This window comes from Diaphorina citri, unplaced genomic scaffold (assembly GCF_000475195.1).
Source record: "Diaphorina citri unplaced genomic scaffold, Diaci psyllid genome assembly version 1.1 scaffold361, whole genome shotgun sequence".
Classification (NCBI taxonomy): Eukaryota; Metazoa; Arthropoda; class Insecta; order Hemiptera; family Psyllidae; genus Diaphorina; species Diaphorina citri.
Genome location: NW_007377796.1, coordinates 85,595 through 101,546, shown reverse-complemented (window position 1 = coordinate 101,546; position 15,952 = coordinate 85,595). Strand labels below are relative to the sequence as shown.

The window sequence follows — 15,952 nt, the reverse complement described above, 5'->3', positions numbered from 1 at the left end:
AGTGTATGTGCTCATCAGGTGTAGGTACCTGTCAGATCTACTTGATAGTGAGTGGCTGGCCTTAGGACACAACTTTTGGCATGTCTTCATGAACGTTAACATTAGGTCTTGGGATTAACCCTACTGTTCCCTGGCGTTGATCACAGGGGGTGTTCTTTATAGTTTTGCAAACTCTATGGCTACAATCATCCCTTGAATTTCAGGCATCATGTTCTCCTTGGCATTTAGCTCAGTGTCTACGGCTATGGCATGTCTAGTACCATTTGACTACACCTTAATGATAACGGCTGGAGTCTTTTATAAACTGAGGTAAGACCAGAAGATTACAGTCGTTCTTTCTTATAGATTCGTGTAAGTTTAACCCATCTTTTTTTAGGGCTACTTGGCCCTACAATTAAGCCTTAGAGTGGGCTTTTTGTGTATGGAGTTAGGCTGGTTTCTAACTGAGTTCGAGGCTCCTGGTTATCTTCAGTAGCTTTTTCGTCAGGTATTTTCCATGGATGTCTTGTAGAGGATTAGCTAACCCTATAAATCCTACAAACAATTTGGACTTGCTGGAAGCCCATCATTTGTAGATGACCGTTCTTTCTCACTAGGTATATGAACTGGCTGTGTAGGAGCATTCTATTTTACTGTTGTTTTAGTAGGTCGATATCCTTTATTTGCAAGCTTGACATAAGCTGTTTTTCTGTTGTTTTAAGTAGGTACCCTTTATTTGTAAGCTTTGACTTGACTTATGTCCTTTAAAATAAGCTGTTTTTCTATTGATTTCAGCTCCCTGCCGCCATATTTTGTTTGGATTCGATACTTGAGTTGGTTAGAGTATTCTAATGAGGCGTTGACAATCACTCAATGGCAAGGAGTAACCAATATCAGTAAGTCCTCTTTTCCTTAGCACAATATTCCATCTCTCCTCTCATATTACTTGAGATGCATAGGTCTATCTTTCCTTCCTTGTCTCATTCCACCCAGATAACCAGCAAGTTGGACTGATTGTAACACTATCAAGTATACATTTCCAATCACTCCTTGCTATAATAAACCAGCTAACTGAACTAGCACGTCCTAAGAACTCCCAAACACTTACGTGCGTAGTTCTCTGTGGTCCATTCCAACATGTGTGTCCTCTATCATAGAACATGACACTGTAGTTGGAATCCTCCAGCCACTTGCCCCAGTTACCCAGTTTGGTCTCTGCACCTCCGTTCTTCGGCCTTTGAGATGTCTGGAATGGAAAGTATAAATATAGAATAGAAAGTAGAAGTATAGAATAGAAAGTATAAAAAGAGAATAGAAAGTAGAAGTATAGAATAGAAAGTAGAATTACAACGTGTGATAATAATAGGACATCTTATCGTCCCGAAATAGAAGAGAGAAGAAAGACAGGATAGGAGAAAGCCAGCCGTTCCGAGAACGATCCTTATCCGTTTAGGATAAAGTTCGACTTGGGTAGGAATCGAACCCGCGACCTAGCGGTTACTTGGATCATTTCAAAAAGGTACATATGGTGGTTAAGGTAGGTACTCGTCTGGTAATAGTGGTAACAGATAAGCCTAAATTGGAGAGAGAGGGAGGATCGGAGAAAGCCAGTCCGAAGCTCTTTCAAAAAGTGGTAAGTTCACCAGCATACTTGAATAAAGTAGGCATTCCTTTACTACAACTTGAAGAAAAATCCTTCAACAACTCTGTTATCGTCCAGGAAGCGAATAGAGAAGGTAGACAGGACAGGAGGAAGCCAGCCGTTCCAAGAAAAAATGTCTGTTTAGGATATTATCTGATTAAGATAAAACATCTATCCGAAGCAAGCGGTGGCGATGGCATATTGAATACATCAGTTTCCAATGGACCACTTAAGTTAAGCAACCGTTGCGTCACAACAAACCTTCCCCTCCTCCTCTAAAATGGACTCAGTCGACATAAAATAGAATATACCTTGTTTATCTTGCCCAAATAGGACGGATAAAACATCTATCCGCAGCAAGCGGTGGCGATGGCACATTGAATGCATCAGTTTCCAATAGACCACTAAAGTTAAGCAACCGTTGCGTCACAACAAACCTTACCCTCCTCCTCTAAAATGGACTCAGTCGACATAAAATAGAATATACCTTGTTCATCTTGCCCAAATAGGACTGAAAAGTCCCTTTACCCCAGCAATCTAAACAAGGTCTTGTATATTTGATGGGTTAAAGAATAATACATCTATCAGCAACAATTCAATGTATGAGTAGTAATAAAGTCCCTTTACCCCAGCAATCTAAACAAGGTCTCGTATATTTGATGGGTTAAAGAATAATACATGTATCAGCAACAATTCAATGTACGAGTACATACTGAGACCTTCTTGAACATAAGGAATTCAAAAGGTAACATTTCTAATAGATTACCCCCATCCTTTGTCTTCAGGCGACTGCGCTCATGTGCGGCCTATGTTTCGGTAACAATTCAATGTATGAGTACATACTGAAACCTTCTTGAACATAAGGAATTCAAAAGGTAACATTTCTAATAGATTACCCCCATCCTTTGCCTTCAGGCGACTGCGCTCATGTGCGGCCTTTGTTTCGCCGGTTCCATCGATCTCACTCAGCGCGGGGTCCAATCAGTTCAGGGAGCACTCCCCCCATCCTTTGCCTTCAGGCGACTGCGCTCATGTGCGGCCTTTGTTTCGCCGGTTCCATCGATCTCACTCAGCGCGGGGTCCAATCTGTCCAGGGAGCCCTCTTCATTATGGTCACTGAGAATACGTTCAGTCCCATGTATTCTGTCCTGTCCCAGTTCCCAGATATGTTGCCCCTGTTCCATAGGGAATACTCGTCAGGACTCTACTCGGCGTTTCAGTTCTATCTGTCCTATATTCTGTCTTCGGTAAGTGACAGCCTATATTCTGTCTTCGGTAAGTGACAGCCTATATTCTGTCTTCGGTAAGTGACAGCCTATATTCTGTCTTCGGTAAGTGACGGCCTATATTCTGTCTTCGGTAAGTGACAGCCTATATTCTGTCTTCGGTAAGTGACAGCCTATATTCTGTCTTCGGTAAGTGACAGCCTATATTCTGTCTTCGGTAAGTGACGGCCTATATTCTGTCTTCGGTAACTGGCAGGAAGCCTACTAGGATGTTTCAAAAGGTTCCGAATATGTTGGTTTATTTTCGGGAGGGGGGGTTGGGTTTTTAGTTACACTATAATGGAGTATATCTTCAAATTCATCCTCTATAATGGAGTATATCTTCAAATTCGTCTTCTATAATGGAGTAGATCTTCAAATTCGTCCCCTATAATGGAGTATATCTTCAAATTCGTCTTCTGTAATGGAGTACATCTTCAAATTTGTCCTCTATAATGGAGTATATCTTCGAATTCGTCCTCTATAATGGAGTATATATTCAAATTCATCCTCTATAATGGAGTATATCTTCAAATTCGTCTTCTATAATGGAGTAGATCTTCAAATTCGTCCCCTATAATGGAGTATATCTTCAAATTCGTCCTCTATTATGGAGTATATCTTCGAATTCATCGTCTATAATGGAGTAGATCTTCAAATTCGTCTTCTGTAATGGAGTACATCTTCAAATTCGTCTTCTGTAATGGAGTACATCTTCAAATTCGTCCTCTATAATGGAGTATATCTTCAAATTCGTCCTCTTTTTTTTTTTTTTTTGGGGGGGGGGGGGGTTGGGTTTTTAGTTAGTTGAATTACCACACCTAAGGTGGAGGATGGTTGACCCGAGTGTTGACTTTATAAGATTTTTTAATGTCTCTAATAATAAATAAAAAAAACGAAACACAAGGAGCTTGTATTTCATATTTCCAACGGTCTATGTAAGTATGTAATCCACCTCATGCTGTCTCCATGTGTATTGTTTCAGCTCCCCGGATTGATAATACAGGCCGTACTGTTCACTGTCATTCTGTATTGGATTTCTGGGCTACGAAACTCCCTGTCTGTGTTTCTCATGGCAGTGCTCATCTGTATCCTCATCATCAATGTGGCCACCTCTTGTGGTTAGTAAAAAACTCTGTAGAACGCCAGCAGTTTTGATCTCCTAAAAACCTGAACTCAGAAAATCCATTTTTCCCTGTCTGTGTTTCTCATGGCAGTGCTCATCTGTATCCTCATCATCAATGTGGCCACCTCTTGTGGTTAGTAGAAAACTCTGTAGAACGCCAGCAGTTTTGATCTCCTAAAAACCTGAACTCAGAAAACCCATTTCCTCCAGATTGTTCTTCAAGAACGTTTCCGTAATGAGTACCTACTTTAAGCCAGCCACTCACTATCAGGTAGACTTGACAGGTACTCCCTGTCTGTGTTTCTCATGGCAGTGCTCATCTGTATCCTCATCATCAATGTGGCCACCTCTTGTGGTTAGTAGAAAACTCTGTAGACCGCCAGCAGTTTTGATCTTGAACTTACAAAACCCATTTCCTCCAGATTGTTCTTCGAGAACGTTTCCTTAAGCCAGCCACTCACTATCAGGTAGACTTGACAGGTACACCTGTCAGGTCTACCTGATAGTGTATGTGCTCATCAGGTAGATCTGTCAGTCGTACCTGTCAGGCCTACCTGACGGTTAGTAAAAAACTCTGTAGAACGCCAGCAGTTTTGATCTCCTAAAAACCTGAACTCAGAAAACCCATTTCCTCCAGATTGTTCTTCGAGAACGTTTCCGTAATGAGTACCTACTTTAAGCCAGCCACTCACTATCAGGTAGACTTGACAGGTACCCCTGTCAGGTCTAACTGATAGTGTATGTGCCCATCAGGTAGACCTGTCAGGCGGATCTTTTCAGTCGTACCTGTCAGGCCTACCTGATAGTGTATGTGCTCATCAGGTGTAGGTACCTGTCAGATCTACTTGATAGTGAGTGGCTGGCCTTAGGACACAACTTTTGGCATGTCTTCATGAACGTTAACATTAGGTCTTGGGATTAACCCTACTGTTCTCTGGCGTTGATCACAGGGGGTGTTCTTTATAGTTTTGTAAACTCTATGGCTACAATCATCCCTTGATGTGCTCATCAGGTGTAGGTACCTGTCAGATCTACTTGATAGTGAGTGGCTGGCCTTAGGACACAACTTTTGGCATGTCTTCATGAAAGTTAACATTAGGTCTTGGGATCAACCCTACTGTTCCCTGGCGTTGATCACAGGGGGTGTTCTTTATAGTTTTGTAAACTCTATGGCTACAATCATCCCTCTCATTTCAGGCATCATGTTCTCCTTGGCATTTAGCTCAGTGTCTACGGCTATGGCATGTCTAGTACCATTTGACTACACCCTCATGATAACGGCTGGAGTGTTTTATAAACTGAGGTAAGACTAGAAGATTACAGTCGTTCTTCCTCGTAGATTCGTGTAGGTTTAACCCATCTTTTTTTAGGGGCTATTTGTCCCTACACCTAAGCCTCAGAGTGGGCTTTTTGTGTATGGAGTTAGGCTGGTTCCTAACTGAGTTCGAGGCTCCTGGTTATCTTCTGTAGCTTTTTCGTCAGGTATTTTCCATGGATGATTAGCTAACCCTATAAATCCTACAAACAACTTGGACTTGCTGGAAGCCCATCATTTGTAGATGACCGTTCCTTCTCACTAGGTATATGAACTGGCTGTGTAGGAGCGTTCTATTTTACTATTGTTTTAGTAGGTCGATATCCTTTATTTGCAAGCTTGACATATGTAAGCTGTTTTTCTGTTGTTTTAAGTAGGTACCCTTTATTTGTAAGCTTTGACTTGACTTATGTCCTTTAAAATAAGCTGTTTTTCTATTGATTTCAGCTCCCTGCCGCCATATTTTGTTTGGATTCGATACTTGAGTTGGTTAGAGTATTCTAATGAGGCGTTAACAATCACTCAATGGCAAGGAGTAACCAATATCAGTAAGTCCTCTTTTCCTTTTGACTTATGTCCTTTAAAATAAGCTGTTTTTCTGTTGATTTCAGCTCCCTGCCGCCATATTTTGTTTGGATTCGATACTTGAGTTGGTTAGAGTATTCTAATGAGGCGTTGACAATCACTCAATGGCAAGGAGTAACCAATATCAGTAAGTCCTCTTTTCCTGTGCACAATATTCCATCTCTCCTCTCATATTACTTGAGATGCATAGGTCTATCTTTCCTTCCTTGTCTCATTTCACCCAGATAACCAGCAAGTTGGACTGATTGTAACACTATCAAGTATACGAAAGGGACACTCACTCCATGATCATTGAAATGGTGATTCCCCAACGATCTTTCAAAGATGAAACCCAGAGGAACTGTAGAAAAAAAAAATATGTTTTCTGTATAAACCTGAGAGTAACAAGATGATTAAATGGTGCATTTGTTGACGACTATGTTTGTGTAGTTGTTGAATCCACAACATACTTACTGATGATAGTAAATAAATAAATAAATAAATAAATAAAAGATCTGCGCAAATCTCATCCTTAACTTGCCGTCTCTCTGATTACAGCGTGTTTTGACAACCCTGACCTCCCATGTTTGGAAGATGGCGCTCAAGTGATCAACAACATGAACTTCAGTCCTGATAACTTGTATCCAAATCTTATTGCTATGGTAGTTCTGTACTTTGCATTTCACACACTGGCCTTCCTGTTTCTCCTCATGAAATCACGGCCCAAGTCATAAACGCTTTCTCTGAATATTCGAAGAAAAAAAGTTTGAAAATTCAAGCAGTTTTCTAACTTGAACTTGAAACCTACAATGTATACTTGTGACGAGCTTATAACTTTCTATGTGTAAAATGTTGTGTATAGAAATACAGAATATTCCTTTTCGAAATGCAAAAAATATACATGAAAATTCTGTTTTTAGTTTTTATTTGATTTTTCTGTTAACTCAAGAAAACGATTACCGAATCCTGTACTCAGAAAACTAGATACTTTTTTTCTCTAGAGCGAACTCTAACAGTAAAAAATGACAAAACCGCAAGTATTAAAAAATGTTGTTCTTTTGAGTAAGAAATTATTTTCAGTCATTATCTCATTATTTGTAGATTATAACTACTGTACGCTTATCCAGACAGTCACTATCCAGGTACACAACATGCTCAAAGGTGCTTCACTTCAATGTGCAATGAAATATGTAAAATATAGAAGACCAGTACAAGATTTATGTGTTTCAAATTGGAGATTCAACAGTAGATATTACTTGTAATCCCGTACGTCAGAAATAAATGCAAAAAGTTGTTCTTGAATTGAATCCAAGAATGAATTTCACGTACGCAATAATTTAGACTTGGTTATGACAGAATTAGAACGTAAGTTTCTAGTAAGTAAGGTACCTTACTTACTTAACTAGGAACTTGAAACTTGATTTACCTCGTAGGAGATTGAAATCAGAGAGGAAAGAAAGCTAGGATGATTTACTTCAATAGAAGGTAGCAATTTTATAATAAATCAATATGAAATCATTTACACATAGTAATACCTGCTGATTTAAATTTAATTGCACTGAAACAACTAGGTAGCCAAGTTTAGTGATCATTTTACAGGAACCTATGTCTTTATTACTACAAACATAACAAAATATCGTATTGAAATACTGAAGAAGCACATACCTACGTATAAGGTCAAATGACCCAATATGATTTTGATCTTGATCAAGTGATCTTGTTTGACATGTAATGCAAATCCTAATAAAGCACTGAGAGGTGAACATATTGATTTCATCCCGGGAATCGATCCCTCGTGTCGCGTGTTATGTAACCACAAAAATAGCAGTGGTTCATAAACTTTCGAATTTGATCACGTATAAGGTCAAATGACCCAATATGATTTTGATCTTGATCAAGTGATCTTGTTTGACATGTAATGCAAATCCTAATAAAGCACTGAGAGGTGAACATATTGATTTCATCCCGGGAATCGATCCCTCGTGTCGCGTGTTATGTAACCACCAAACTAGCAGTGGTTCATAAACTTTCGAATTTGATCATTACCCCAAAAACAAATTCAATGAGGTACCCAACATAGTAAGGAAACCCCTAACTAACTTACTATGGTAGGAAAGGTAGCCAAAACCAAATGTCAGCCCAAAGCAATGACCCTAAATAGGCCTGATTGAGAGGCTGACGAAAAACGCCGACCCCATCTGTACACGGGAAAAGGTGAAAAAAAAAATAAAAAGATGAAGAAGATAGTAAGGAAACCCCTTCAAAAGAGCATCATGCCCTCGTTATTCATTGGGGGGTCATTACTCCAAGTTTGTGAACCGACAGACGATATTCGCATCTTCTCAATAACATTGTCACCCGATACTACTGAACACGGAGCTTTCTGGTGAGTTACTAGGAGTGCTGATATCTGAAACCCTTGTTCTCAAACTTTCTGATGAATTGCTAGGACTTCTACGTGCAATTCTCACCGCTCAGTGTTCATTTACCGCTCCTAAAGTTCGTATGTAGTTTGGTAAGTATTAAACTAAATAATTCTCATACAAAAGTAATTTTAAAATGATTAGTAATTCCTAATATTAATAGGTATACCTATATTTTTTTATTCCTTCTGTTGCAGTTCCTTGCGGATTTCAACAGCAGAAAGATGTAAGTTTTGTAACCATATTATTCAGTTTCAGTCTTTTATATTATTTATTAAATAATTTGGGATCATACCTATCAGTTACAACTCCTAAAGTTGTATGTCAGTGCTCAGTTCAATTTGCATTCTTGTTAGTGACAGTCGTCAAATTTTGAGTGAAAAGTTGACTCGTGAAAGTTACCGGAGCTTTTTAAATTGTTTTCCGATTGTTCCTAGTAGATAGATTTTTTTGAAGCCATTTATTTATACAATTGAAGGAGTTATAACAGTAAAGTCCTACCTCAGATATTCTTTATTTTTTAATGCAGGGGCTTGTTTAATAGGTTTTTCTACAACAGAGTGTATCAGATATCTCATTCTCTATGTGCTGGTAGATAGGTAGGTCTACTTCCACCTAAATAGGTATGTAGATACTCCTAAAGTTGTATGTCAGTGCTCAGTTCAATTTGCATTCTTGTTAGTGACAGTCGTCAAATTTTGAGTGAAAAGTTGACTCGTGAATGTTACCGGAGCTTTTTAAATTGTTTTCCGATTGTTCCTAGTAGATAGATTTTTTTAAAGACATTTATTTATACAATTGAAGGAGTTATAACAGTAAAGTCCTACCTCATATTCTTTATTTTTTAATGCAGGGGCTTGTTTAATAGGTTTTTCTACAACAGAGTGCATCAGATATCTCATTCTCTATGTGCTGGTAGACAGGTAGGTCTACTTCCACCTAAATAGGTATGTAGATATAATGATATTATAATTAAGCATGAATAGTTTAGGACAAACCAGTAGTATTCAGTGAGTAGGTACAATTTACCAACAACGCTTTTTATCACATTAATTCCAGGGACGATTTCAATGGCGATGACAAAAAATACCATTTTTGGTCTGCCTGAAAATTTGGTATTTACTTATTAACAGTTCTTACTGACTGAATTCCTTTATGGACATAGGTATTTTTCGAGTCCTTTTAAAATATAATTTTAGTAGAATTGCAGTGAGTACACAGAACATTCGTTTAGCTTTAGATATTCAGTTTTGTCATACTTGGATACTCAGTTTTGCTATCTTAGAGGCTCTCAATTTTGCCACGGAAAGTCCCTGTGCACGATCCAAGGTCCAAACTATCTTAATCCCAAAGTAAGCAAATGATCGTGAAAACGCGACCAGCTCCTTATCTATTCAAATTGAGATAGTAGGTAGTGTACAGGTGTATGCTATAGTCAACCTGCTTGTAATAATGGATCAAACAGCATCAACGTCCAAAACTGTCATCCTCTTCAAGAACAATGAGGAGGTGCCCAACGTGGACTTTTCTGAGGTAAGAACCCAAAATCCTACTGACTAAACTTTGACTTAACTAGAAGAGAATTGTCAACAATAGTTACAACAATAATAACAAGAGAATTATTTAAATCCTCCTATGCACGAGGTAAAGAAGGAAATTATTATTATTATTATTATTATTATTATTATTATTATTATTATTATTATTATTATTATTCATTATTATTATTATTATTATTATTACTTATTATTATTATTATTATTATTATTATTATTATTTTTAATTTTATCAATTGCACGTTTCGGTTCTTCGTGCCAGAATCTTTTTCACCTTTTAGACATTTTTTGGTTACCTACCTCCTAAAATTCAAATAAAATTAGTCTTACCTGCTCTAATTGTTATATTCAGGTGGAATATATGTACATTATACACAGTTGTATACCCTATGATTCCTCAAACCGAACATCCTTTTCAGAGTCTACTTACTAACAGTGAGTTTGGTGACTACACGGAAGGAGTAAACCTAACATGGAGAGAGCTATGTGTGTACGCCCCTCAGAAGAAGGAAAGTTTCTTCAGAACAACCAAAACTTCGTACAAGAGGATCGTCAATAATGGTAAGTCCCAAGAGAGTACCTACTCACTTAATAATATTGTTTTGGTTGAATTCAAATATTGGGAGTTTTGGCACATCCACCACAACCTAATAATTATTATTTCAGTTGAATTCAAATGATGGGAGTTTTGGCACATCCACCACAAACTAATATATAATATTACCTATAGGTTTTGGTTCCATTCAAATAAGAGTATTTTCTGTCTTTCCATGTGGCAACATAAATGATTTCTTCAATTCTATCTAATTGTCTCTTTTGTTCTAGTGACTGGTGCTGCTCTTTCTGGAACTCTGGTGGCAATAATGGGAGCCAGGTAAGTATGTACTTCCATTCCAGGCAGGTACAAAGAGCTTTAAACCCATGTATAAATTATAACTACTCGTAAAACCACCCTGAGATGTTGGTCTACTTGAGCATCTAACTACCTAGGTACCTATATACATATCAAGTTCTGTTTGTTCTTTCCACAGTGGTGCCGGGAAGAGTACATTGCTGGCAGCTTTATCCCAGAGACTTCCAGGTAAGCGTTTGGTAAATGTACAACATTACTTGGAAAAACTGGCATTTAGTGTGCTACAGCCTTTGTTAAAAATTACGCCAGCCTGGTTAGCGAGAAAGGTAGCACGTCTGCCTTGTAAGCGCTAGGTCGTGGATCCAATGTCCGTCCCGGGCGATCTTTATCCCAAACAGATAAGGTTCGTTCTCGGAGAGGCTGGCTTTCTCCTATCCCAGCCTCCTTTCTCTCTTAGATTTCGAACCATTATGATCTTTTCTTTATTTTCACAGATGATTGTATTATAGATGGTGACATTCGAGTAAATGGAAAACCAGTGGAAGGAAAATTTCGAAGCGCTTGTGGCTTCATGTACCAACATGACCTGTTCTCTCCAAGCTTAACTGTTTATGAACATTTATATTTCATGGTAAGTAACCTAACACTGAAAGAAAATAGAACAATGTGTCTTTATTGATGGAGGACTCTGTAACGTTGTGAATTTAAATTTATATTTTGAAACCAACATGACCTGTTCTCTCCAAGCTTAACTGTTTATGAACATTTATATTTCATGGTAAGTAACCTAACACTGAAAGAAAATAGAACACTGTGTCTTTATTGATGGAGGACTCTGTAACTTTGTGAATTTAAATTTATATTTTGAAGTGAAGTTATTTCTCTTGTGATTTGTAAAAGTTACTTCCCTTCATTTCAATGTGCCCTTATTTAACACTTTCATAGTACCTACCTACCTCTGGACAAAAAATCCTTTTTTCAAAGCAAATTTTTCCTATGAGTCAAATTAAAATTTCTCCCCTGTGTTTTCGAAGAAGAGCGAAATGAAGTTATTTCTCTTGTGATTTGTAAAAGTTACTTCCCTTCATTTCAATGTGCCCTTATTTAACACTTTCATAGTACCTACCTCTGGACAAAAAATCCTTTTTTCAAAGCAAATTTTTCCTATGAGTCAAATTAAAATTTCTCCCTTGTGTTTTCGAAGAAGAGCAATATTAAATAATAGAACTGATGATCTTTCTTTCTCCATAGGCATTACTGAAACTGGACAGGCGAGTGAAAGCATATCAAAGGATTGCCCTGATCAACTCACTGCTGATAGAACTTGGTCTAATGAACAGTCAGCATACTAGAATAGGATCTTCATCTATCACACAAAAGGTAAGTAAAATGGAATAGTTAATGACTTTTAAAACAGGTATACCTACCAATATAAATAGCAGTAAATATTAATGGAAATATTGGAAAGTGCTGTCATTTTTATTAAATTTTTCATAATAGACATTTTAGGCTTTCTTTCCTCATTACATTTCTGAAAATACCTACCAATATAAATAGCAGTAAATATTAATGGAAATATTGGAAAGTGCTGTCATTTTTATTAAATTTTTCATAATAGACATTTTTAGCCAGCCTAGTTAGCTTGGTTGGTGGCACGTCTGCCTTATAAGCGCTAGGCCGCGGGTTCGATTCCCGCCCGGGGCGGATTTTATCCTGATGGGATAATAATCGTTCTCGGAACGGCTGGCTTTCCTCCTATCTTGTCTTCCTTCTCTCTTCGATTTCGGGACCATAAAACCCTAGCAGTTACAGTTCCCTCTGTCAAACCTCTTTAAAAAAAGAAGACATTTTTGGCTTTCTTTTCTCATTACTTGCCACATTTCTGAAGAGAAAACATTTCCATGGTGATTTTAAACTTTGTTTATTTACAGGTAGTTTTATCGGGTGGGGAAAGGAAAAGATTGTCTTTCGCCACCGAACTTTTGACGGACCCAGCTTTGCTTCTGTGTGATGAACCGACAACTGGTATGTAACTACCCCTTCAGGTAACCTATACGTAGGTAGGTATAATGTAGGTACCTACCTACCTACCTAAATATAACAGTGGGGAAAGGAAAAGATTGTCTTTCGCCACCGAACTTTTGACGGACCCAGCTTTGCTTCTGTGTGATGAACCGACAACTGGTATGTACCTACCCCTTCAGGTAACCCAAACGTAGGTAGGTATAATGTAGGTACCTAAATATAACTAAGGTGTACTTTATTATGTGGAACAAAACTGGATCAAACATGGCTGAACCAATGAGATTGTGAGATTTCGGTGTGTTTACGTCCAAAGCGGATTCTCATTGGTTCAGCCATGTTTTGTTTCACATAATAAAATACAACTCTTCTTCACTACGGATGTACAAAATTAATAAAATTACACGTTTAGACGTATGTACCCATTTGGTCCATTATACTTACAGTGTTATGATTATGACCATGATATTGTAATCAAAAATGATATATCTACTTATTTTGAACTTTGTCTTCTTCACTACGGATGTACAAAATTAATAAAATTACCCGTTTAGACGTATGTACCCATTTGGTCCATTATACTTACAGTGTTATGAATATGACCATGATATTGTAATCAAAAATGATATAGGTATCTACTTATTTTGAACTTTATTTTTCCTTCGATTCCAGGTCTTGACTCGTTTTCAGCGAGTAAACTCATCCGAATGATGCGTGAGCTTACGTCTCAGAGGAAGAAAACCGTACTGTGCACAATTCATCAGCCAAGTTCAGAACTTATTGACATGTTCGATAAGATTATTCTCTTGGCGGATTCCAGAACGGCTTTCATTGGCTCCAAAGATGCTGCCCTGGCGTTCCTGGAGAGGTAGATATCTTTAATCACTAACAAATCAATCTTAGATAGTCAAAATAAGCCGAGTTCGTATAGCTCCATGTTGAAATAAACGTTGGTTTCTCGAACACAGATACATAAAGTTGAAACAGTTAACATATTAACAAGGATATTAACTCATGAGAGTCATGAGATACTGAGGTTTTTCTAACATATACAATGTGAGTGAAATCTTGGATTGACATCTACCTATTCTGATTTGTTATGACCTAGGCAGTCAAAATAACCCGCGGGTCGATTCGTATAACTCCATGTTGAAATGAACGTTGATTTCTCAAGCGCAGATACATAGGTAACGTTAAAAAACTGAGCAACATGAAGTACAGCATGCATATTAACTCATGAGATCCGGAGGTGTTTCTAATCTCTACAGTTTTGGCGGATTCCAGAACGGCTTTCATTGGCTCCAAAGATGCTGCCCTGGCGTTCCTGGAGAGGTAGATATCTTTACTTAGAAATCTTAGATTGACATCTACCTATTCTGATTTGTTATGACCTAGGCAGTCCAAATAACCCGCGGGTCGATTTGTATAACTCCATGTTGAAATGAACGTTGATTTCTCAAGCGCAGATACGTACATAGGTAACGTTGAAAAAACTGACCAACATGAAGTACAACATGCATATTAACTCATGAGATCCGGAGGTGTTTCTAATCTCTACAGTCTACAATGTAAGTTAAAATTACGAAAAAATATAGATAATAGTTCCTCCCTAAACTTAAACAAAGTCAAAGTACAAGCTCCAGACCTAATGCCATTCCATAATCCATATTCAATTACGAAAAAATATAATAGTTCCTCCCTAAACTTAAACAAAGTCAAAGTACAAGCTCCAGACCTAATGCCATTCCATAATCCATATCTTCTTTTCAGTCAGGGCTACCCATGCCCATATGGTTACAATCCAGCCGATTTCCTTATCAAATCATTGGCCGTGACGACAAATGACGAGCTGTCCAGCCGAAGACGACTCAAACGAATTTGTGACGAGTTTTCCGTGTGTGATTTTGCAAAGGAGGTAGATTTGGAAATCAACTACCAGACCCATGTGGGCACCTATGATGTAAGTTTTGAAATCCCTTCGCGGATATAGTCATGAATGTAAATGAATGAGCCTTGAAGTTATGTAAAAATGCTTCCAATAGGTACATAAGTAGGTAGTTAGGTACTCATGTCTCACCGGGATGTAAAAAGTACTTCGGCCGTCGAAAATGTACTTATCCTTATCAAATCATTGGCCGTGACGACAAATGACGAGCTGTCCAGCCGAAGACGACTCAAACGAATTTGTGACGAGTTTTCCGTATGCGATTTTGCAAAGGAGGTGGATTTGGAAATCAACTACCAGACCCATGTGGGCACCTATGATGTAAGTTTTGAAATCCCTTCCCGGATAGTCATGAATGTAAATGAATGAGCCTTGAAGTTATGCAAAAATGCTTCCAATAGGTACATAAGTAGGTAGTTAGGTACTCATGTCTCGCCGGGATCTAAAGTACTTCGGCCGTCGAAAATGTACCTATCGCAAAATACTCGTATGTAGTTTGGTAAGTATTAAACTAAATAATTCTCATACAAAAGTAATTTTAAAATGATTAGTAATTCCTAATATTAATAGGTACCTATATTTTTTATTCCTTCTGTTGCAGTTCCTTGCAGATTTCAACAGCAGAAAGATGTAAGTTTTGTAACCATATTATTCAGTTTCAGTCTTATATTATTCATTAAATAATTTGGGATCATATCAGTTAATTCTGTGGTTGTGTGGAGGATGTGCATCTTTATGTTCTGTACATAAAATTGTAACTACCGACATACCTATCTACTGAATGGGTATGCGTTGATGTAAGTTTTGAAATCCCTTCCCGGATAGTCATGAATGTAAATGAATGAGCCTTGAAGTTATGCAAAAATGCTTCCAATAGGTACCTACATAAGTAGGTAGTTAGGTACTCATGTCTCGCCGGGATGTGACAAAACCGTAAGTATGACATACAAAATGAAAACAATCATTGATTTAATTTAAAAAGTAAGTTATCACAACAACATACAAAAGTTTTTTTTTAAATACTTAGTTATAAAATAATAGTAATAAGTCATTTCATACGTTAATATTTCATATTGTAAGACACACTTTACCACACACCCCTGTACGAATGAACAGAAGAGAACATATTGTACTGGCTAATAAGTCTGCACACTCAGTGAAGGCGATAGAACAAAAATTTCACAAAAAAGAGGATCTATTCAAGATATTTACTTCCTGAAACACTCATTTTCCTGGCTTTAAAAATCCTTACGTACTTCAAG

At 37.7% G+C, this 15,952-nt stretch overlaps 4 protein-coding genes across 4 annotated transcripts in view; all 4 read left to right on the top strand.

Annotated features, from left to right (window-relative positions):
- The window catches only part of LOC103508039 (protein scarlet), a gene marked incomplete at its 5' end in the record, with an annotated part of 11,704 nt that extends 4,905 nt beyond the window's left edge, over nt 1-6,799 (top strand). The window contains 5 exon segments of the mRNA XM_026822758.1: nt 2,641-2,868; nt 3,872-4,007; nt 5,210-5,315; nt 5,775-5,875; nt 6,450-6,799. Coding sequence (XP_026678559.1) covers nt 2,641-2,868; nt 3,872-4,007; nt 5,210-5,315; nt 5,775-5,875; nt 6,450-6,625 — 747 coding nt within the window.
- Nucleotides 181-927, top strand: LOC113466933 (protein scarlet-like). The gene is made up of 2 exons (XM_026822759.1): nt 181-309; nt 775-927. The coding sequence occupies exons 1-2, from the start codon at nt 209-211 to the stop codon at nt 893-895; spliced, it is 222 nt and encodes a 73-aa protein (XP_026678560.1). The 5' UTR covers nt 181-208; the 3' UTR covers nt 896-927.
- Nucleotides 6,800-9,706: 2,907 nt separating the features above from the next.
- LOC103508038 (protein scarlet-like) lies at nt 9,707-12,756 on the top strand. Its single transcript, XM_026822754.1, has 7 exons — nt 9,707-9,847; nt 10,290-10,431; nt 10,696-10,744; nt 10,902-10,951; nt 11,218-11,354; nt 11,975-12,103; nt 12,655-12,756. The coding sequence occupies exons 1-7, from the start codon at nt 9,767-9,769 to the stop codon at nt 12,754-12,756; spliced, it is 690 nt and encodes a 229-aa protein (XP_026678555.1). The 5' UTR covers nt 9,707-9,766.
- Nucleotides 12,757-12,832: 76 nt separating this feature from the next.
- On the top strand, nt 12,833-14,735 carry LOC113466931 (protein scarlet-like). The gene is made up of 3 exons (XM_026822753.1): nt 12,833-12,907; nt 13,418-13,613; nt 14,516-14,735. Exons 2-3 carry the CDS (start codon nt 13,453-13,455, stop codon nt 14,733-14,735), a joined length of 381 nt encoding a protein of 126 aa, XP_026678554.1. The 5' UTR covers nt 12,833-12,907; nt 13,418-13,452.
- The last annotated feature ends 1,217 nt before the right edge of the window (nt 14,736-15,952 follow it).

Bases quoted from the DNA above. Each gene is read 5' to 3' on its own strand.
- LOC113466933 (XM_026822759.1), top strand. From the start codon at position 209: ATGTTCTCCTTGGCATTTAGCTCAGTGTCTACGGCTATGGCATGTCTA. The intron at 310-774 runs GTAAGACCAGAA...TATTGATTTCAG, and splicing joins GGAGTCTTTTATAAACTGAG to CTCCCTGCCGCCATATTTTG.
- LOC103508038 (XM_026822754.1), top strand. From the start codon at position 9,767: ATGGATCAAACAGCATCAACGTCCAAAACTGTCATCCTCTTCAAGAAC. The intron at 10,432-10,695 runs GTAAGTCCCAAG...CTTTTGTTCTAG, and splicing joins CAAGAGGATCGTCAATAATG to TGACTGGTGCTGCTCTTTCT. The intron at 12,104-12,654 runs GTAAGTAAAATG...GTTTATTTACAG, and splicing joins CTTCATCTATCACACAAAAG to GTAGTTTTATCGGGTGGGGA.
- LOC113466931 (XM_026822753.1), top strand. From the start codon at position 13,453: ATGATGCGTGAGCTTACGTCTCAGAGGAAGAAAACCGTACTGTGCACA. The intron at 13,614-14,515 runs GTAGATATCTTT...TCTTCTTTTCAG, and splicing joins GCCCTGGCGTTCCTGGAGAG to TCAGGGCTACCCATGCCCAT.